General features: G+C 63.9%; 1 protein-coding gene and 1 long non-coding RNA gene across 5 annotated transcripts in view; one reads left to right on the forward strand and one right to left on the reverse strand.

The window, feature by feature from the left end:
* Positions 1-22,251, reverse strand: part of BSN (bassoon presynaptic cytomatrix protein) — a 61,221-nt gene that overhangs the window by 16,851 nt on the left and 22,119 nt on the right. For 3 of the 4 annotated variants that reach the window (XR_005023189.2, XR_005023191.2, XM_036877843.2), the window contains exons 2-3: positions 14,886-15,294; positions 5,604-6,449 (exon numbers count right to left, since the gene is read on the reverse strand). Coding sequence is in view for 1 of the 4 variants with exons in the window: in XM_036877843.2 (XP_036733738.2) it covers positions 5,604-6,449; positions 14,886-15,294 (1,255 nt within the window). In the remaining 3 variants the exon portion in view is untranslated. The remainder of the gene's footprint in view (positions 1-5,603; positions 6,450-14,885; positions 15,295-22,251) is intronic. The other variant, XR_008992291.1, reaches the window with a different exon arrangement.
* Positions 15,263-19,448, forward strand: LOC130679219 (uncharacterized). Its single transcript, XR_008992335.1, has 3 exons — positions 15,263-15,431; positions 17,345-19,221; positions 19,382-19,448. It is a non-coding gene; the product is annotated as an uncharacterized LOC130679219 (long non-coding RNA).

The following is a 22,251-nucleotide window of genomic DNA, read 5'->3' on the forward strand; positions in this document are numbered from 1 at the left end:
GACGTGGGGTCTCAGGGGCGGGGTGTCCAGAACGCCAGAGCCCATGGCGCCCAGCTCTAGCATCTGCGCAGAAGTGGGGGCAGCATGCACCTCCCAGGGACCTGCCCCCTGCCCTGGCCACGGAGATGCCCCGTGCATGCCCTCGGCCCAGCTGCAGAGCCCGGGCACTCCCACCCTCCTGCTGCTGCTCGCCCCAGGGCCAGACACTCAGGCGCCACCATACCTGGCCACTAGGAAAGCCCTTTAGGAGAACCCCAAGACACAGAGCCGGGGGGGGGCCCAGGAGGAAGCCCTTGGCCCTCACCAGCCAAAGAACCAGTAGCCTCAGCACCCTTACTGCACTCTCCACCCTTGGCACACTGGGCAGAGCCTCAGAAGCGTGGTAGCCAGGGTGCTCTCAGCTGGTGTCCTGGGGCCACGTAGTGCCCGCCATGTCAGCGACCGCCCTGGTCTCCTGGCCACAGAACGACGCACCATCTCTCCGTTCAGGGCCCACGGAGGCCAGGCCAGGCGGGCGGCAGGCCCCGCTGTACGTGAGGTCAGGCTGGCTCCACAGACTTGCTCTGACTCTGCCTTGAGGCCCCCTCCACACAGGTCCTGGGCAGAGGGCGGCAGTTGGGGGGCCCTCAGAGGCCCTGCATATACTCACCCCAGTCCCTGCAGGGCCGGCCTGCACCCCAGTACTGACTCCCATCCCTTCCTGACCCTCTGAGGCAAGGGGGTGCTGGCCAGGGTCCACCCCTAGAGGTGCCTGGAGATAGTGCTGGACAGGCCAAGGCCAAGCCCAGAGGTGGGTGGGCACAGGGGGCACAGAGCCTGCCCATGTGTCCCCATACCTCCTGGGGGCAGTAGGAATCCCTCGTGTCAAAGAGGACTGTGAGATGGCAGAGGACCCTGGGAGGTGGCAGGGGCACAGGCAAAGGCTAGGAGAGTTCTGGAAACGAGCAAGGAGCCCCTTCCCCAGCCCCAGGGGCTGAGCGCAGAGAGGGGCCCATCCGAGGCAACACTGCCCCATCCCCCCTCCCCGCCCTGGGTGCCGTAGTGCAGCCATCCCAGGTCAGGTCATCGGCCCTGGCCCACCCGGGTGACTCGGCAAACCTGTGAGCACCCCACCTCTGGCCTACAGACCCCAGCCCAAGAGCAACAGTTTAAATGCAGCAAGGGCACTTCGGAAGGGTGGCCTGAATGGAGGAGGCCAGGCTAATGCCAGCGGCTCAGAGCCCGGAGGCCCAGCCCTCAGCAAATCACACCCCCTGTGCTCACGTGCTCTGGGCGCACTACCCCCCCACGCTCGCCCAGAAGGGGCTGCTGGGCTCGCCCTCCCGCTCCCAGCTCTGCTCCAGCAGCCAGCAGAGGAGGGTGGGCAGGAGGGCAGGCGCGAGGCGGCAAGTGAGGTAAGAGCGGAGAACAGACAGCTGGCTGGCTGCCCAGGCCTCTCCCGCTCTTGGGGGCTGGGGGAGAGGGGAGCCAGGCCTCGGGGGACCTGGCCCAGGCTGGCCTCCTGGGGGACGGGCGCGGGTGGGAGGCAGGCCATGCAGAATCCGGGGCTGGGGCGGGAACAAGGCCCCACCAGCACACACTCCTGCGCGCCCACGGTCACTCCGCCCCGGGCATCTCCTCCCTGGTCTGCTCACTGGCCCGCACATTCATTCTCTCGTCCTCCCTGCCCAGCCCCAGCCGCCCCTGCCCTTGGGACCTGCTGCCCACTTGCCCCTCTACCTTCCCCTTTGGTACGTGGGCAAGGGATGACCTGGGACCCAGATGGACAACAGGAGGCTCTGATGACCGCTGCGGCCTTGCGTCCCTCTCTCCAGGTCCTTTCCAGGGCCGAGAAGGTAGGAATTCCTCTAAGACATCACCCACTCATGGTGCATGTACCATCACATGGAGCTGGGGGCTCAGGTAAGAGGGGAGGCAACGTGTCTGAGGGCTGCTAGAGCACCCCACAGCGGGAGGAGTACCCCACAGATGAGAGGACCATCCCACAGGCGGGAGAAGCACCCTACAAGTGGGAAGAGCACCCCACAGGTGGTGAGACCTGCTGCCTTCCAGGACCACTGACTACTGTGCCTCAAGGAACCAGGGGGCCCTGAGAGGCTGCTGGGTGTCCTCCCTGCATGTCTGCCACGATCCACACGACCCTGCAGAACACAGCCTCGGTACGTGGGGCTGGTCGGTGCGTCATCCGATCACACCTGTGGCCGGCCACCGCCCCACTGCCAGGCCGGGGCAGTGGCCGAGGGCTGCAGAGGAAGGCTCCCCGACGAAGGAGCCCCAGGCAGCGGCACTAGGCCATGCGCACTGTGGCGCCGCGTGGTGGCTGTGACGCTGCCTCCTGGCCCTGGCCTGGGCCTCTGCCTCGGAGAAAATGAGCCCCCCCACCATGCGCCCTTGTGGCTGGGCCGTGCTCTCCTCACACTCTAGCACCAGGGGTGGGCATTCCCTGCGTGCAGCCCCTCCCGAGACCAGGACCTGCCCTGGCCATGGGCCAATTCGTACCCAGTCAGGGCTGGTGGCAGCCTCTTCCCCAAAGACCTTTCAGGGCTGCTTCCAATCTCCTGGCTCCATGGCTGCCCGTGCTGGGCCTTGCAAGTGGCTGGGGGATGGCGTCTCATCTGGCGGAGCACCCCGTCCCCCATGCCACGAGGAGGAGACCACCACCCCACAGTCAGCCCTGCTGCTGGCCTCTCCCCTGATGTCCCCAACATGGCTCAGCCCCGCATCTTACAGCACCAGGCCCTCTGCCCAGGGAGGCCCAGCTGCTCAAGGGTGCAGCTGGGCCCGTGGAGATTATGGGGCGAAGCTGGCAGGGGGGCCACAACAGTCCCAACCTGCTCAGTTCTCCACCAACTCTATTTTGACCTGAAAGCCAATTTAAAATTAAGCCAGAGGTATTATTATCCTTCAAAAAGATAAATAGGTAAAAAATCTGTAATCAACAACTCTTAATTATGAAATGACTCACTGAATAACACCATGGTTATTTTTTCAGAGGAAATTTCAAAGGGGATCTAGTTTTGCTGTCTGCACTGTGCACACCAGACTTCCTGTCCAGAAAGAAGGTAAAAGTTTCTAAGCTCAGAGGTGTGGGGAGCACACCCTGCCTGGCGGCCCGGCCTCCAGTGGAGCCCTTACAGGCTCAGCAGCCCACGGGGAGCTGGCGGGCGGTGCCCACGGTCCATCCACCCTCAGGCCCAAGCCCACGTGCAGACATGGGTCCCTCTGCCTCACACTGCACACAGGGACAGCACAGTCGTCCTGAGCCTGGTGGCGGTGGGGGGGGGGACAGCCGGGGTAGACCTAGCCTCGGATCTGGAAAGGGACCCGCCGGCCCTGCCACCCCACTCCCAGGGCACGATGCGTCTAGGGCACCTGCTGAGAAACGAGGAGCCGCTAACCAAGAACACAGAGCAGGTCATAGGGAAGTACAGAACTTCCCCCATGTCAAGTGGCCATTTGCTGAGGTTCAGGTCACTGGCGACCACGGCCTGGCCAAGGGGCTCAGTGAGCAAAGCAACTGGGCTGGTTGGGAGGGGGACACCCTGAGCACCAGCCCCTTCTGACCAGCCCCTTGCAGGGCCAAGGTGGGCAGAGCCTCCGGAAGCTGCTGGTCATCATCTGGCTGAGGATGGACAGGGCTTGGACCAGGGCTGTGACCACAGGGATGGAGAGGAGAGGAGAGGCCACATTCTGATGATCGGGGAGGCAGAGCCGCAGGGCTTGGTCCACAGGGTGGATGTGAGGCAAAGGGGGGAGTCGAGAATGGACTCAGGCCGCCAGCTTTCATCTCAGGGTGGACGGTGGGACGGTCTCCACGGTGGGAAGCACAGGAGCGGATGTCACGGCTGAGCAGCCTCAGGCCCTCACGGGCAGCAGCATTAAAAGCAGAGCCAAGAGGAGAAAGGAGTCGCAGCAGCCGGGCCGGAGGGGCGGGAGGGGAAGCATGGGCCCCGGGCGGTGAGGAGCTGGGCCGCCAGGAGGCAGGAGCTCCAGGGTCCAGGTGGCAGCCAAGCAGCTAACAAGAGGCTTGGGTCAGAATGCGCCTGCTCATCTGGGCAGCATGTGACCGGGACATGTGTGTCTGGGGGACTCGGCACCCGCCAGGGGCTGTAGGAAGGAGCTGTCGGGAGCATTTACTCTCCTGGGCAGACAGTCCCCTGCTCTCCACGCAAGTTCCGCTTCATTTGGACATGCAGGCCAGGAGGTCTCTCAGGGACAAGGGTCTTCCAGGCTGGGCCAGCTCAGCAGTCCAATGTGACCTGGGCCCTCAGCACCAGGGTGCCCGCAGCCATGAGCCAGGCCAGCTTCCCCCAGGGCACCACTGGACCCGGGGCCTGGGGAGATGGCAGTGTGGGGCTGGAGGCCACGTGGCACCATGTGAGGAGGTCGCCTGCCTTGCTTAGGGCTGCCCCTGCCTGAACGCTGGAAACCGTGGCCCGTGGTGGGAGAGGAGGCTTCCTTATCACAGCGGGCTCACACATCAGGCTGCCCTTTATCACAAGGAGGCCTGGCCCAGGGTGAGCCAGGACAAGGTGCCGCAGACACCAGCGCAGCACCGCGCCCGTCCCTGCTGCCCCACCCTGAGCCCACAGTGGCCTGCGCTCCACGCCCTGCCGTTTTGTCAGCCACAGGCCAGCACCACGGCTCAGGGGGCTGCCAGAGGCCCTGGCCTGCCCACGTGCTCGCATGACACAGTGCGGGCACAGCCAGCTGCTGAGATGAGCTGGCCACAGACACCAAGGTTCCTCCATGAAGTGGGACCCAGCCAGCTATGCCCCAGGCAGTCACAGTGGGCTTCATGCGGATGGCCTTGGGGGGCAGGGGGCTGAGGGAAGGGCGGGAGGGGCCCCCAGGCCTAAGCTCGCCCTGCTCTGCCAAGGCACATCCCTACATTCTGAGCCTCTCCGGCTGGACGGCAGGCTTCACGAGAGCACAGGGCCTCCTGTTCCCTTCCACCCAACTCTGCACAGTGCCCGGGACACCACCATGGAACTTCCCAAGGGTGAGAAGGGCATTTCTGAGCATACCCACAGCAGCCCTCATGGAGAGTCAGACCTGGCTAGGGGGAGATACATGGGCCAGTGGGTGCGGCTTTTACAAGCAGACATCAACACCCAAGACCTCAGAAATGGGGATGGAGGAAAGATGCCACCTGGCTGGGCTGGAGCATGGCCTGCCCCACTGTGCAAAAGCCTTCTGCCCTGGCCTGCCCTGGTGGCACAGCCCTCTGTCAACAATCCTCTGTAGCATCACGGCTGGAAGGCAGCGTGGGACCACAGGCACCTCCTACCTGGGCAGGGACACTGACATCTCTCATCGGGACCAGGCCCAAGGCACAGGGGAGAGGGGAGGCCTGTTCAGGGACCCCTGCACATGGCTGCCTCTGACACCTGCCTCGGGGCACTGGTTAGCCAGTTGGGTGGCAGGCACCATCACCCCATCCAGTTAGGTCTCAGAGTGGAAGGTCAGGCCTGGGGCAGGGACAGGAAAGAGACCCCAGCCCTGCGCCTGCTGCAGACACAGCACTCTGCAGCCCTCTGGCCCCCGTGCCCTCGGGCCCCCTCACCAAGGCCCAGGGGAACACACTCAGGCGGCTCTCTTACCTCCACCAGGTGGGGCGTCGGGTTGAAGCCACACAGGTTGCACACCTGGAGCTTGCAGGTGGTACAGGTGTTGAAGTTGGCTGGGCCCTTGCTGCCCACGTGGAGCTCGGCTTGGCACAGTGGGCAGGTGGCCACTCCCTGCGGCGGGGGCTTTGGCTTGGCAGCAGCCTTGGGCACTGCCTGCTGCTCTACTCTGCTGTGCTTGGGACTGGTCACTCCCCCAGTTCTCGCCAGGGTCCCAGGCCCTGACCCAGGGCCTGTTCGAGTTCCAGGCTCAGTTTTGGCTCCAGAGGCTGGCCTGGGCCCTGGCCCTGAGCCTGAGGGTCTTGGACCAGCCTCCTTGCTGGCATCACTGAAGACGATCTTGGGCGGCCCCTTGCTGGGGGCAGGCTGGCCCTGGGGGTCAGCCTCTGGCTGCACAGACATGAGGGTGCTTGCCTGGGTCAGCAGCGACGCACCAAGGCCAAAGAGCCTCCCAGTGAGGCCCTCCTGTGTCTGCTCAGCAGCACCAGGCCCGGAGGGCACTGCGGTGACACTTTTGGCCGGGGCCTCCCCTGCAGGTGGCCTGGGCTCAGCTGTGGAAGGCTTGGTGGGGAGAGGGGTCTGGGGAGGCACCCGCCCCACCTCTGAGGGCCCCGGCACTGCGGTGGCCCTGGCCATCTCAGCCTGGCTGGGGCCCCGAGGCGGCTCCTGCTCTGGCCTCCCCAGGGGCGGTTTGGCCGGGGAGTGGGCAGGAGACGGTGTGGGGGAGTGCAGCTGCTGCCGGCTCTTGGAGCGAGGTGCGGTGGTCATGTCCATCCCCAGGGCCCTCTGCATCTGGCAGTTCAGGCAGAGCCACTCCTTCACCTGGGGGGGAAGCAGCACGGTCACCTGCGCGGCAGGACTGGCGGCAGCGGCACCGACGGGAGGATCACACCCACGCTGGGCGTCTGGGCTGCCCCGGGGAGAGCCAGGGCACGGAGCAGAGCAGAGGCAGTCGACCGCCAGCCCGCTGTCTGGACACCCTGCTGCCCCTGCCCCCTGCCGTGGGTCTGGCGGCCTCGAGCTGCACCCGAAGGGGGGACCGATGTGTTCGGTGGGCGTCCCCTTGTGCCGAGCACCACAAAGGGCATGTTCATGAGCATTAACCCTGTCCCCACAGAGGAGACAGCCAAGGCCTGGTAGGATCCAGCCTCGTGCCCTTGCTGTTACCCAGCTAGGGAGGGATGCATTGGGGTGCCCTCCCTACTGGCCCTGGGGTGTAGCCTGGAGCTGGTGCCCTCCACGTCCCCACCTCTCCTCAAGGCCACTCAGCCTCACGTGGGTCAAGTCATGGGCCCCACAAAACAGGGCAAAGAGCTCAAAGGCTGAGGCCAGCCCGGAGCCCAGAGGCAGCAGTGCTGACGCCACAGAGACCCAAGGTGGCTTCATCCCCATGTGGACAGAGCGCCACACAGGAAACCATGGGGTCCCCAGGGCTCAGTGCAAGGACCCCTTCAGAGAGGCCCCTCAAGGTGGAGGGCAGGGCACACTCCCAGCAAGGCGGGAGCCCCCAGGAGCACATGGTTTCGGCCCACCCTCAGAGCCACTGGGGGAAACCCCTGGGGGGTGCCAGGCAGCCGTGCTCAGCTCTGAGCTTGCCTCTGTGGGAGGGACCGCACCACCCAGGGCCCGTGGGGCCCCCATGGCCTGAGTGGGGACTTCCTGAGAGAGGGTCTGGGAGGTGAGGCTCCCTTTCCGGGGAGTTCAGGGCAGCACCCCTTGGGGCTCTGGGCAGCCTGCAAGCAGGCATGTGCCAAAGTGCCCGCCCTCACCACCAGAACTTTCCTGTGCCCACCTGCCCAGCCCGCCTCCCGCAGGCTATCAGAGGCGGCCCACCTAAAACAGAACAAGAAACACCCAGAACACCCCTCAGCGGCTCACCGCCCAGATGGGGGCAGCTATTTCCATCTGGCCTCTTCCAGAGCGTGGGCCTCACCAGCGCCCTCCAGCGGCCCCTCCCACACTTAGGCCTGGCCCGCGAGACCTCCCCAGGGGACACTGGCCGGGGAGGGGGCTTTCTGGACCCAGCAGGACCGCCCTCTGCCCACCCCCTCCCCAGATGTATGTATTATCTATCAGTTGCCAAGGGCTGGCTGGGAGGGGCTCAGCCTCAGCTCCCTCCGTACCCCAAGGTCTGGGTGGGGACAGAGGCTGCACGCCAAGCAGGCAGACAGGTGGCGGTGCACCGCAGCCTGCCTGCCCACCTGGGCTGGGTGTACTGGGCAGGGGGGCAGCAGAACTCCACCCTGGAGCCGCCTCGTGGCACGGTTCCCTTGCTCCTTGGTGCCCTCTAAGCCAATTCCCGCCAGAACTGGGGAATGGCTTCTACAGGAAACCTCTCCTCGAGTCCTGCACCCAAAACCTGCATGACCCTGACACGCACAGGCCACCAGCCAGACCCCATGTGCCAAGAGCCAGAGGGGGGCTGCGGGGGGTTCCCAGGACTCCCTTGAGGTGATGGCTCAGCCAGACACTAGCTTTTGTATAGCTGACTCTTCTTGCCAGCAAAGCCCGTCCCGCCATCTCAAGAGGCATGAACACCCACCCACCACAGTCCTGGGGGCTGAGCAGAGGGGACGGGTGCTCAGTGTGGGGTGCAAGCCAAGAGCTGGCTGCAGGTGGAGGAGGCAAAAACATCAGGAAAGGGGCTTTCCGTGGGGAGCCACTGCCCACCCTGCTGGGAGCCTGCTGGGACAGGGCCTGCGGCTGGGGGGCACTCTCCCTGAGAAGAGCCTTTCGTGGCTGCCCCCTCACTGTTCAGTGTGCAGAGAGGCACTAAGGTGGCACAGCTCACCGAGGACCCAGAGGCCAGGGGGCCAGGCGGGGGGCTCTGTGAGACGCATGCAAAAGGAGCTGCCCCACGGTCCATCTGAAGCCCCTCTGCTGCGCTCTGGGGCAGGGAGGGGGGTGGGGCCCCCAGCTGCTGACCCGTAGGGACACTGGTGGCTCTGAGACCTGCCACCCTGCATCTCAGCCCCAGAGAGCGGGACCCAGCCCTGCCTGTCTTATCTGGCCTGAGGGACGATGCCTGGGGGAAGCCCACCTCATTGCCGCCTCTGTGGCCACTGCAGGAAGCTCTGAAGGACCCCATCTCCCCCCTTTTCTGTCCCACCCCCACCAGCAAGGCGGGAGGGCTGCAGAGAGCAGCAGCCTGCCCCTGAGGCCTGGCCCTCTCTGGGAGGGAGGGCACACAGTGCCACGTCCACACCGACATCACGCCTGACACTGCCTTCCGGCATCTTGCCGCGCTGGAACATCACAGGGGCAGCTTATAAATGAGCCCTCCCTGCCGGGGCCAAATCCGGAGGCGCCTGGGAGGGCCCCAGTGGCCAATGTGCCTCCACGCTCACTGTGCCGAGAGCCATCAGCCAGGCCCCCACAGGAGGCACATGGCCCCCGTGCCTCTGGATGGGGGGCCTCATGTGCCCCCGCCAGTTTGGGATGCCTGTCTGCAAGTCGGCTTCACTCCTCAGGCCCTGGGCAGGCACCACAGGGTCCCACAGGCAGGGCGCGGCTCAGCCAGTCACAGCCCACAGGTGAGGCCTGGGCCGATGCCCTGGGCCTGGGAATGGCCCAGACTGCGAGGCCAGGGTCTGGGGAGCAGAGTCGGACCCAGACTGCTGCACCGGCTGCGAGTCCTCACCCGCCCGGAGCTCCGCCAGAAGGGGAGGGGCCCTCCCCTGCTGACCCTAGGTGCACCTGTCTCCACACCTTCCCCACTGGCCCTGGACAGACTCTCTCGCTCCCAGGCCTAAAATACCCTGTCCTGACCCAGCCAGCCCCAGACTCCTCCTGGTCCCCAGAGTACCTGCCCGGGGGGTGCTGTGCCCTGGACTCCAGGTGCCAATGCCTCACCCCCTGGAACACCTGGGCCCTTGGCTACAGCCCTTGCGCTCCCTACCCGTCACCCTCCTTGAAGCTGCTGCCGTCTGGGCCCCTCAGCATGGCCTCCAGTTGTCAAAAGTCATTGGCCCTCGCCTCCACGGCTTCCCTGAACTGACCCCCACAGCCGCCCGGCTGACCTGACCAACACCTGCTCTCAGCCTCCCCCTCAGCCGCTGCCCCAAACCGCATCCTCCCGCGGCGCCCTGTGCCCACCCTGCAGCCCTGGGTCCTGCCCCAGCCTCACCAGCACAACGGTCCCTGGGCCTCAGGGCACCCTTCCCACTGAGCTTCTGCCTTCACATGTCTGCCCACCCAGCTGGGTCTGGGGTCTCTCGCTGCAGCTGCTCTGCTCAACATCTGTGAGCCCTTGACCGACCTGTGTCTGCTTCCAACCTGGGCCCGACCGCGGACCTTTGTTCCCTGGGCCCACGCTGCAGAGAGGAACGGCTCCCTGTAAGCTAGCTGGCCCCTCAGCTGCCTGGTCGGCCGAGCACCCCATCTCTCCAGCAGGCTCTTCTCCAAGGTGCCTGGTCCAGCCGCCCTCTATCCCCCTGCCTTCCGGCTCCCGTGACCGCCCCCACCCCAGCAGCAGGCGGTGCCCACACTGCAGGAGGCCTGCTCCGGACCCACTCTCTCGGTGAATCGGCTTCCTCTCCTTCCCCAGCCTCTGCCCTGCTCTCTCCTCTCCTCGGACCAACTTCGCAGGAGTGGTCCACATGGGTGGACCTCAAAATAGTGCAGAGGAAGAAGCCTTAGAGGGGATGCACGTCCTGTATGACCCGCCGTGAGGAGCCAGCTGCACCAGCCTGCCCAGGGCACCAGAAGTCAGCATCACTGCCCTGGGACATGACTGATGAGGCCCCTTTTCCTCTGCTGTTTTCACTCCGTTCTCTTTTCATTCCGTTTCTTTTGCCCACACACAGAGAAGCAGGTGTTTTGGGAGGACAACCCCACGACACTTTTCATTCATCCTCACGTAACTGACAGCCCCTCTGGCAGCTAGTGTCCCCATGGCCTCAGCCCACAGTGGTCCAAGCAAGGAGGCCGAGCGGTCGAGCTCTGCGAGCAGGGCTGGCAGCAGAGCTGGCTGAAGTCGGGGGGCACATCCTACTCACTAGGAGACAGTCTGGCCACTGCCTGGGACCAGATGAGCTGTGGGAGAAAGGCCTTCCCCAGGATCCACCCTGGGAGACCCTTCTGCCGTGTGTGCAGGGGGACAAGATGGTGGCCCATGAGCAGCTTGCACCTCCTCCTGGCCCAGGGACGGAAGGACACCTGGCCTCTCCTCTGCCCACTGCTGCTCTGTGTCCTAAAAACGACTCCTCATTCCTGAGGGCCCAGGAGGAAGCAGAGAGAAGGGAGCAGGGCTGGCAGTGGACAGTCTGCACATTCAGTGCCGCCCGCGGGCCATCTGGTGCCCAGCTGCCGGGAAGAGTGGGCTGCGGCGTCAGCTTTGCATCCCGCCCACCATGGGCAAGGGCCTGAGCTCCAGGCTGGCTGACGGGCGGACGCACGCCGTGGATTAAGCCTTCTGGGCTTGCACTCAACCCGGTCGGGCCTCAGAACAGGCAGAGAAAAGCCACGATCACTTTCCTGGATTTTCTGGAACGGGCTGATAAGCGGGTCTGACAAGAGCAGGGAGTGGAGGCTGGGCTGCCTGGCCCCGGGGGGGGGGGGGGGGGGGGCGGACAGGCTCCCCCCACAGGCGGCGCTCTCCTCTGGGAGGATTCTGCCCAGCCCTTAACCCAGGCGCAGGTGGGCCGCCCTGCACAGCGCTTCCTGTGGACGCCGTCCTTGGGGCAAGGCAGCCAGCTGGGGGGTTCCAGGAGGGATGCGGCGCAGGGGCTCCCCGAGTGGGGCAGGAGGCCTTTGTGGGGCACGCGGACAGCCGGGCCTACCCCGGGCCCTTGCTCCGGCAGCCTTGAGCCTGGTGCCTGCCTGACCTCGCCTTCCCTCCCTCCACCCGGCCGGCTCTCAGCCTCCCTCATCTCCCTTCCCCTTCAGAAAAGGGGCCTGAGCAATGTGACAAGGCCGCCAAAGGGGCAGCAGCCCCAGGTGTAAGGAACTGAGAGTGGGACAGGTGGGGCAGGCATGGGGCATCAGCAGGGCCACTGCGGCCGGCCCTGCTGCCCCTTGGAGGCCCCCACCCCAGGAGCTCACGCTCCCTGCCCTCTCCCCTTCACAGGCACCGCACGGGCCTCCTTGCCGAGTCCTCTGGTCTCCCGGCCGCCTTATGGGTCACGTCTCTTGTGTGCCACGAGAGCCCCACAGGGAGCCCCCAGCCTCCTGCCGTGGTTTCACACAGGTCAGACTGTCCACCTGCTCTGAGCTCCGGGACTGCAGGATTCCGGGAGGAAACGGCCTCCGTGAAGGGGCCAGGGCGGCCCTGTTAGTTCTCAGCCATCCTCACCTGAGCAACAAGGGCTTATGGATGGGGGGAAATGGGGCTGCAGTGCCTGGGGAAAACTGGACTCCCACCCACTGGTTCTGGGTCCTCAGAATGACCCAGAATAAGCCAAGACTTCCCAGGATGTTGTGTCCTTGTCGGTAAGCAGCCGGTGCTCCGAGCCCCTTGCCGGACTCCTGTGCAGCCCCAGGGCGCTCCAGGCCCCAGAGACCCAGTGGGGCATAGGCAGCCAGCCTCCTCTCTGTGCATCGCGGCCTGGAGGGCCGGCCTGCAAGCCATGAGCAGGGCAGCAGGCAGCAGGCCTGCGTGAGGGGGGCCCGCTCGGCAGCCCCGGGCCCAACCACAGCCACTCAGGCCCATCGACCCGAAAAGCAGGGGTTCCAAACCTCAGATGTGGCTCTGGCCAACAGGGTCGCCCATCCTGCCTGCTCCCCCACACCTGCTGTTTCTATAGGCCCTGGCCAGAGTGACGGGCCTGGCACGTGCCAAGAGACAGAAGAGCGCAGGCATGGATTCGGGGACCACCAGCCCAGGGGTGCCTGTCCCCCTCCTCTGCTCCTTTGTCCCAGCGGCGCTCTCTCCCTCGTCTGGCTACAGCCTGAGGGACCAGCCAGTCAGTGATTCTCTACTTGCGGCTCACGTGAGAAAAGGCCCGTTCCCCACAGCTGCATCCCTGAAGACCTGAGCGCAGCTTCAGGAGCAGCCTCGGAGAGTCCACAGCACCTTCCGTGTCACGCGCATGGCCCCCGTCCTTCTGCAGGACTGTCCTACGCCCCACTCTGCCGGCGGGAAGCCCAGCGCAGCACTCCTGCCGCTGTGCCAGGCTCGGCATTGCCACACTAGCAGTTCCAGGTACACCCCACCCCCAGGAAGGGCTCCCGCCACGCTCCCCAGCGGCCAGTGTCTGCAGCACAGGTGTGCTGGGCCAGCAGGACCCCACCCTTTTCGACTCTAACTGGGCCACTCCTGGCAAGCGAGACAGTGACAAAGAAAGTGAATACTGGAGCTGGGCCTCCCAGGGAAGGTCCCAGCTGAGCCCTTGACACGCACACACCTGGCCCCTGACACCCGGACCCACTGGGCCTGGGGAAGGTCCTGCCTGAGCCCCTGATGTCCAGGCTCTCCTGACCTCGGAAGCAGCCCCTTGGACTCAGCAGCACTTCAGGCCGGGCAGGAAGCCAGCCCGGAGACACAGGCACAGTTCTAGACACAGCCATCGTGGCAGACAGTGTCAAGTTGGAGGGCCGAGACAGAGCCCAGTGGGACACCCGCAGGTGTGCAAGCACCCCCTGCAAGCTGGTTTCCTTGCTGCACAGACACCTGCCAGGGAAGTGGCAGCTCTCAGCAAAGCGACAGGCCGCTGCCCCGACTCGAGAATGACGCTCTGCCGGCCCCTCAGGAAATGGGCGAGGGGCCTTCCTCCCTGACAGGAACACAGTGAGAGGCCACCCGGACAGGACAGCTCTGCTTGGCGCTCCAGCAGAATGGGTGCCGGCCAGGCGAGAGACTGGGGAATGGACTGGGCTGGCATTTCCCAAGCTGGATGCAGGGACCAGCAGCCCCTAATGCTCTGTGAAAGCAGGTCGGAGAAGGCTGTCGGCTCCTGCCCAGCTGTGGAGGCCCGAGGGGTGGCTCAGGGTGCCGGCGGCCCTGGGAGTCTCCTGGCCCAGCACCCAGTGGAGCCCCAGCAGGCAGCCTGCAGATCCGCAGCAGGCACCAGGCCCCTTCCTGCTGCGACGCCACAAGACGGCAGCCCCTCTACTGGCTGCCTGGGCCCAAGGTGCCCTTTCCTCCGCACCAGGAGCCCGGGGCCCAGGAGGCCTGGTGCTTTGGCTTCTCACCGGCAGAGACACACAGGTGAGCTGGCCCGGCCTCAGTCACACTGCTGTGACCACCGCCAGCGCAGGGACAGGCCACTCCCAGGCACAGATGTGAGCATCACGAGTGCTCGCCTTGTCGGGAGGCCCCCGCACTCCGGGAGTGGCTCCAAGCCCGCTGAGTCACGTCCCACCCGCCTGCTCCCCGCCTGCCTCACTTACCTCACCCGTCCCACCCTCGGCACCTCCTGTCACAAATAGACCAACCTGAGAATGACGACTCTCACCCGTCCCCACACAGCGCAAACTGCTCCTGCTGCTCGTGTCCGCGAGATGGACCCTGCGCAAGGCAGAGTCCGGGGGAGCACCAGAGACTCCAGGGGTGGCCCCACAGGAGGGGGTAGCTGGCAAACGCAGCTCCTTCAAAGGCTCGGCCTGGTGCTGGGGGTCCTGGGGCAGCCAGCCTCCAGGTCACCGAGTGCCTCCGGAGGCTCGGCGGAGTATCCCGGGGCTCAAAGCCCGCCAGATGAAGCCAGGATGCGGCTGTGCACCCAGGGTCCTCTGGGCCCAAGGGGGCCTGTCTCACGGGAATGGCCTGGCAGCAGCCCCCCCCCTCCACACTGGGAAGGCCCCCCGCCCAGGTCCCTACTTTGCCTCTTGGAAGAGGAGCTTTCTGCCAGCTCAGGCCCCAGCTAACAAACAGAGACCCAGAGGGGCTTCCCAGGAACCAGCTGGAAGGCAGTGTCCTGCCTCCCCCACAACCTGCTCCCCTCACTGCCACCCTGCTCCAACGCCCACTTTCAGTGGGAGAGTCTGGCTGGAGAAGGAAATGTGCCTCCCTTAGGGCCCCGCAGATGCCCACAGTCCTCTGCAAACGAGCGTCCACAGGGAAGAGCTGTCCTAAGGCTCTTTGGCCTCCCTGCGGCCATTTTTCCAGGCCAAACTTGGACTGGGTAAGAAATCCTCTTCTACTCCAGGACCCCACCAAGCTTTAGGGGATCCCTCAGATCCGGGCCAGGCCCCCTTCTCCACGGCCACACTCTGGAGTCGGGGGACACAGGTGTGGCTGGCCAGGGGCCACGCCCAGCCCAGGAGCTGGCAGACAGTGGAGGCCCAGTAGGCTGGCGGGCAGGCGGCGCAGAGGGTGAGTACCTGGGTGAGGTGAGGGCTGGGGTTGAAGCCGCACTGGCTGCAGACCTTGCTGAGACACTGGGTGCAGGTGTTGGCATTCGGCTGGCTGGGGGCCGACGTGAGGTCCGAGGTCTTGCATATGGGACACAGCGTGCTGCTGGGAAGGGGGGCAATCTGGGGGACGGAGTAGGGCGATGTGGGGGTGCTGCCTCTGTCCGGTGACACAGAAGGCGAGCGCCCTGATCTCTGCGTCTTGCTGTCTACCTGCAGCGTCCTGCAGGGGCGGTCGGCCTCCTGGCCTGCTGGGCCCTGTGCCCTCGTCGCCCGGGGGCTCTCAGGGCCTGGAACAGTAGCAAAAGCCTGCTTTGGAGTCGGGGAAGCTGCTCTCTGGCTACCCAGGGGCTCCTTGGGGTCCAGTCTCCTGGAAACGCTGAAACGACATTGAAAATGGCTGTGTTGGAGAAGCAGCCTGCAGAGGTCTCTCCCGAGCCCGGTAACCCTGCTGAGCCCTCCATCTGCTGAGTGCTGGCAAGCGTCTGTCCCTCAAGCTGAGCGCCAGGCCACGAGGTAGGATGGCGAGTGCCCCCAGGGGCATCCTGGTTAAGTGCAGGTTCTGACTCCGCAGGTTTGGGGTGGGGGCTGCCTCTGCGACAGTCTCAGGTCACACTTTGAGTACCAAGCCTGGCAACCTGCACAGTAGGAACACCCAGGGTTCACTCCTGGCTCTCATTCCCCAGATGAATGACCCCAGAATCTGTGGGGCGGGGCCCTGGCATTAGTATCTTCCCCCACACAGACAACGTGCTGCCCCGCTGCCCCTTGGGAGGGACCCCAGCACCTGGGGACGGGTGCTCCGTGGACGCCATCTCCAGCAGGGGGACACCCTCCGCAGGCCAGATGCCAGGCCACGTCCATCAAGACGGGTGTTACTTGTCTGCCAGTGCAAGGTGGGTGGGGCCGAGCTCTGGGGCCCAGCCCCGGAGGGCCACGGGGAGGTCCCACGTGCCTGAGCCCGGCCACGCCCTGAGCCCGCCCGGCTGCCTGCGAGCGACAAGAACGTCAACAAGGTAGAAGGCGACCTGTCAGGCTGACTCAGTTCCCTTATATCTCTTCTCTTTTGACTCAACGTTAGTTCATGTCTGCCAATTCCCCTTTCCTAACTTGAAAGGAGCAGAGCACAGAACAGAAAGACACATGCCCCAGAGTTAGAGATGCCCCATGGGAGGGGCATGAGTCAGCCCAGCTGGGGAACGGGCTGCAGCCACGAGGCCCCACTGGACGCCCAGGCCCCCTCCCACCCCAGCCAGCTTGGGAGGAGCCAGCTCCCTATCCTGCGGAACACCCACGGCAGGAGACCCAGCAGACACACCCCTGGGCAGAGGTGCCCAGGGCCTCGTCCGCAGAGAAGAGGTGCCCCCCCGGGGGCAGGGCAGCAGCACAGGCAGGACCCGGCCCAGCCACGGGGCAGGCCTGAACCCCAGGTTCTCACCCACGATGCGGCTCCTCCCGGCAGCCCAGGGAGCTTTCTCCCTGGAAGGCTGGACAAGGGCAGGCAAGCAAGCAGAGGAGCGCAGAGGGGAGAGGACGGGAAGACAGGCAGAGGGGAGGGAGGGGGCAGCAAGGAGCAGGCGTGCCGGAAGCCGAGCACGGCACCAAAATGCTTCATACAGGGATAGGTATTTTTTAAAGATGGATGGCCAAGAAAGGCAGAGGATTGAAAACAGCTGTAGTTTCTCCCCGCTTCCGGCTGTTAAGGCCGTGGCTGATCAGAAACAAGTATCCAAGTTTAGCAGGGCAGGAAGGGGCCCCGGGCAAGAGGGCTGCTGGGCAGGGGCCCACCTCCCATCTGGCCTGCACCCTCCCGTCCTGCCCCAGCACCGCTCTGGGGAGAGGGGACGCAGGCCGTACTGGTCAGAAGCCGTGCGCTCGATGTCAGACCCCCAGGAAAGGCACGAGGCCAGCCCCAGTGGGTGAAGAGGCTCCCGACGCCAGGCCCATCCACAGGGATGGGGCCACGGGGAGGAGTCCGGAGCCACGCTAGCCACTGCATGCAGAGGGTCTGCTCAGACCGGAGGCGGCTGAAGGGCAGGCAGGGAGGCGTGGGGCTGGCACCCACAGGGGGGACCAGGCTGGGTCCCCAGGCGCACCAGCGCAGGCCCTGCTGCCTCCTGCTGCGTATCTGAAGGAGATACTTCACTCCAGCGGACAGCTACCTCGTTCACTAGGAGAGGGGTGAACTCAGTCGGAGCAGCCTGAGGAGCCGCAGGGCTGTGATGAATTCACGCTGGCCCCTCTGCAGGGGGCAGTGACGCTGGGCACATGCTGTGAGGGGGCCCTCTCCCCTGAGACTGCCAGGAGGGACTGCTGTGTGGCTCCGGGTGCTGGGGGAGAAGCCGGGGCCTGCATCTGGCAGTGGCTCTCTCAGGAGTGTATCAGAGGGTTCAGAAGTTTGAACTTAGAAAAAATTCCTGTTTTCACAGAAGAAACCATTTCTCAACATGCCCAGCTTTCAGGCCAGCAGCCACCTGCCCTTCTGGTCACACGTCCCTATTGGAGAAACAAGTTTGCTGTCCCCAGGTACGAATGTGCACCACCACCGACGCGCACGTATGGCACTGATGAAACACCCCCCAAGGGACTGAAGGAGCAGGAAACATGTGAACCGGAGCATCTGTGCTTCCTTCTCCCGGCGGCTGCCACGGGTCCCGGTTTGGAGGCACTGCTGAGGAAATCCTTCATCCCCCAACCCTTAAAGTCATCTCTGCTGGTTGCCCAGACCCAATCCTCTCCTGCCGAGAGAGTGCGCTCAGGCCGGCACGCGGGGGACCCCGACCAAAAGGAATTTGAGCTGCCGACAGCAACACACGAGTAGCAGCACTGGTGGGAAGGGGGTCCTGTGACAGCCAGAGGCCAGCACCGCGGCCTCAGGGCCTGAGATGCTCTCTTGGAACCGGGGATGCCTGCGGGCTGGGTAGGGAAGGTGCCACACCCAGGGGTCCTGGCGGGGGCACGAGGGAGCATTCATGCCAAATTGGAACTGCCCAGTAGACTGGCATCATGCCCTCTAACTCCCCTGCCCCGAGCTGCAGCCTCACCATGAGGATAAGGTTCCAAGACCCGAAAGACCCCAGAGAATGAGCTCCTCCTTGGTACGGTGGGGACAAAGCACTGTGCCAGGCCAGTGACAGCCCCACAGTGGGTGCGTACGGAAGCGCTTGGGCATACAGCCCTGAGCACACAGGCCCCTGGGAAGAAACCATCACTGTTATGCTGAGCCCTGCCACCTCCACACGGGTCCAGCAGCTGGGACCCTCCCTGGGCCAAACAAGCTCCGGCTGGTCTCAGGCCAGTGCAACCCACCAGCAGAAGGAGGGCATTGAGCTCAGCTGCTGCGCCGAGGGGAGGGGTTGGGGTGAGAGACGGGCCAGGAAGGCAGAGAGTGTGGCAAGACACGCTGGAAGCAGTAAGAGTGGCTGCCACAGAATACAAGCCAGGGGAAGCCCCCAGCTCGACAGGAGAGACCCTGGGAGACTGGACACAAGACGTCAGCCAGGCCAGAACTGCAGGGGGAGCGGGCCTGGGAACCCCTGAGCCCTGAGGCCCATGTGGGCCCACCAGGTGGATGCATCTCGGGCCAAGCTGATTGGGCCCTGCTTCCCTTTAGGCCTAGCCAGTCCCCATAATTGACAAGGGTGGGACACAGGGGTCGCTTTCTGCTGACCCCACTGGCTGACTGAGCCGGGTTGGTGGGAACTGCTACCACCAGTTAGTGAGGCCTGCCATGAACCCAGGAGGAGTTCACGGGCGCGAGCACCAAGGCCATGGACCTGTCATCCATGATGTACCACAAAACCCGACCCTTGGACATGCCCCCAGTGACAGCCGGTAGCCTGGAACTGGGCCAAATCCTTCCCCACCAGGAGACGCGAGGATGCTCGTAGCGTCCACCTCTGACCTCCCCCTCGGCCCATCGACACCTCTTCCTGTGGCTTTCCTGGGCCCAGGAGCTGCATATGGGCATCAGTCCCCTCACATGAATGAATGATGGCCACCTGAGGGCCAGGGAGTGGCAGGTGCCGGCCCTGCTGAGGACTCGGCTGGGGGCTCCCAGCCCTGAATCCAGAGCTTCTCTGCTCCTTATGGGGTTTGTCTCTGGACGTCTTTGTTCATCCATTCATTTAAAAACAGCTCCTAAGAATAAAGTCCCCTAGTTCCCAAATGTCTAGACTTTGTGGTCATCGAGCACTGGGTGGGGTATCAGAGTCCTGTCACCCCTTCTTGCCTGCAGCCGTGCAGGTGAGCCATCCCAGCGCCCACGACGGGAGGCTCCGGCCAGCCTGGTCAGCAGCGCTGACAGGTATGTAATGGATCCTTGTGACACAGTGCCACCCTTTTTTTCTTTTTGAGATTCAATAACTTCACCAAGATATGTTTTAGGGTTGAATATTTCATACCTATTTTTCCTGAAATGTAGCATGTCCTTGCAAACTGAAGATGTATGTGTTCCTTTATTTCAGGCAGAGGGTGTTTCCTGCCATGTCTGTGAATGTCCCTTGGGCCCGTCTGTTTGGCCCCTTCTCAGGACACTGGTTTCCACATCCCCTGTCTTTCCATCGCCCAGGCCGCAGGCACCTTACGGCCCCTGCTCAGCTCTGGAGCAGTCCTGCCTTCCCAGCACCCCAAGGCCTCACACGGGGCTCGGGGCTGCCCCTAAACATCCTGCCTTTGTTGGCTTTGCTGACCAGCCCAGGAGGGGCTCTCGGGTCTGGCCCTCTGGGCTCTGACCTCCATGCCCTAGTTCTGCAGAGGCAGACTTCCCCTCCCAGAAGCTTCCCACACCCGGGACTAATTTTCCCTGTTTCTTAGTTTTGTTGAAGGTAAAGTTTTCTGATTCCTGTTCTTGCAGTTTTATGGTTAGTTCAGTGAGGAGACTGACGAGGTGCTTTAAATTTGCCATATTTAACCAGAAGATGTTTTACAAGCCAAGACAAGTGCCATTTTTCTCCGGCTTCCTACCTGTGCACGTTCTAAGTTCTCCAAAGCATGGACCCCTTTATAAATCTGATGGAAAACCTCTGACCTCACCCCTAGGAAGAAGAAATGTACACATCCATAAGCATTTCTGTTTGGTTTCAGAAGGTGCCAGACTTCCTAAACCCACGGAAGCCCAACCCCTCCGTGGCTGACGAGGTTTCCCATCTCAGAAAGGAAGTCTACGACCTCACTACGACACACTAGCCTTCTATGACAGTGATATGCCCCCCATAACCTCTCTGCTTCCTGCTCGCTCACATCACACAGACCACAGTCAGGGTGCCTGCTGTCACACCAGCCTGAGGCCAGGAGCCCCCTGATCAGCCGGGGCTCCCCGCATGGCTGCCTGCAGGCTCTCCAGAGGGCTGGCTGAGTTCTCCAACTTCCGCTGCCGTGCCTTCCGAGGCCTGGTGCTTCCTGTCCCCGCAGCCCGGTACCAGCCCAGCAAGCGCCCCCCAAGGGCAGGGGCTGCCGAGCCCCATGTGGGTGCATCCCCGCCTGCCAGTTCACAGAGGCAGATGAAAGATGATTTGTATGAGGCACAGTTTGTGGACCATGACCCTGCTTCTTTTAGGTCAGTTAAACAGTCCTATTTGTGCCATTCACCTTTTACAAAGGCCTGGCTCAGCCAATTATTCCAAATTCCAAGGGGAAGGGATCTGGAGTGGGCTTCTCCACGGCACATGAGGGGCTGGCTTCCTCAGTGGGACCCAGAGGGAGGGCAGCACCCCACTTTCATCGGCTTGGGTAACAGCCCATCAGCAAGAGGCTCCTGGGGCCACCAGTGGAGTGTGGGGCCACACTGGCAGCCAGAAGAGGGGAGAGGACACGGGCAGGTGGCCAGGCCAGAGTCTCGGCCCACACCTGAGACCTCGGGCAGCAGCTCCTTGGAGGGCTCTCCCCCTCCCCACCCAGGCTTTCCGGGCAGCCTGGCCGGGCACCAGGGCAGACAAGGCCTCTGGGCGCCACAAGGACTGTGCCCAGGACGCTGCCCTTTGGGCAAGTCCCAGTGTAACCCTACAGAGACCTCCATGTGCGCAGCATCTGGACTTCAAAGCACTTCCTGGCCTTTCCAGGGATGGTGTCTGGGACCCTTCAGGGAGGCTTCCAGGCCAGCCCGCCTCCCCCAGCACTCCCCCGCCAGCCTCAGCTTTCTGAGGGGACACGTGGCCACTCAGGCAAATTCTTAGCGCCCCTCCACGGCCTTCTCGAGAGCACCGCCACCAGCCTGTCCTGCAGGCAAGCCGCGGCTCCCATGAGTGGCCGAGGGGCTGTGACCCAGCCCAGCCCCAGGCTTGCAGACATCCACACCAGGACCACACAGGACGACTCTGAGCTGAGTGGCGCCCCAGTTTTCCAGCTCAAGAGTCAGAAGTCCACATACGGCTGAGCCAGCTTTTCCCCGCTGCCACCCCTACAAACTCCACCAGTGTGGCCTTTCGCCACGGGAGCAGGGCTGTGCCTGTCAGCTCCCCTCCAGGTCCTGCTGAGCCCAGGAAGTCAGGCACGCTGAGGGAAAAGCACCATCTGTGAGCATGGAGGTGCAGGCCCGCTCCCCCGACCCACCCACGGGGCCGAGGGCCCAGCCCTCAGCCTGTCCATGGCGAGGGCTAAGGCCACTGCCCACGCCACCTGCCGCGAGCACAGGAGCACAGGACCAGCGCCTGCCCCATGAGCACGGCCGGCGCGCTGTGCTGCCAGGGCCCCAGCTGTGCCCGGACTCTGTGTCTGGGCGTTCCAGAGCCGCCCCTCCAGGGAAACCCCGCCTGGCCTGGAACCCGGGGCCCATCTCGTGGGGGCCAGTGGAAACCCAAGGCTGTGTCTGTGTCATCTGGGGGAGCAAGAAACACCAGAGAAAGGCCTGCCACTCCGAGAAAAACCTTCGTACAGAACTCAGGCCAGCTTCTCTTAAAATTTTTTAAACTTTTTTTGAGATAGCAATCACTTGCTTTTTATGTGTGTATACAACAATAAGGAAAATCCCATCTGTGACCCAAAACAGGTAGACAAAAACTGGTTGGGGACCACGCATGGCTCTGAGTGAAACAGCAGAAGGGCCCCACTGACTGGGCTCCTGCTGGCACGGCCCTCCGTCGTGGGCTCCACAGCCTGGGGCTCCACACTTGTCTGCGGCAGCGCTTCTTCTGCAGCTGAAGTCACCTCTGGACACAGGGCCTGCAGCATCATTGAGGAGCCCACGGTGACCGGCTGCCTGCCTCACACGTGCCCAGGGGCTCCCAGAGCTGGCGCAGGGCCACACAGAGCAGGGGGCAAACATCTGGGAACTGAGGGAGCCGGGGTTCTCTGTGGTAGTGGCAGCTGACACGCAGGGCATGGAAGAGAGGGGGTGTGT

Source organism: Manis pentadactyla, chromosome 1, assembly GCF_030020395.1.
Source record: "Manis pentadactyla isolate mManPen7 chromosome 1, mManPen7.hap1, whole genome shotgun sequence".
Lineage (NCBI taxonomy): Eukaryota > Metazoa > Chordata > Mammalia > Pholidota > Manidae > Manis > Manis pentadactyla.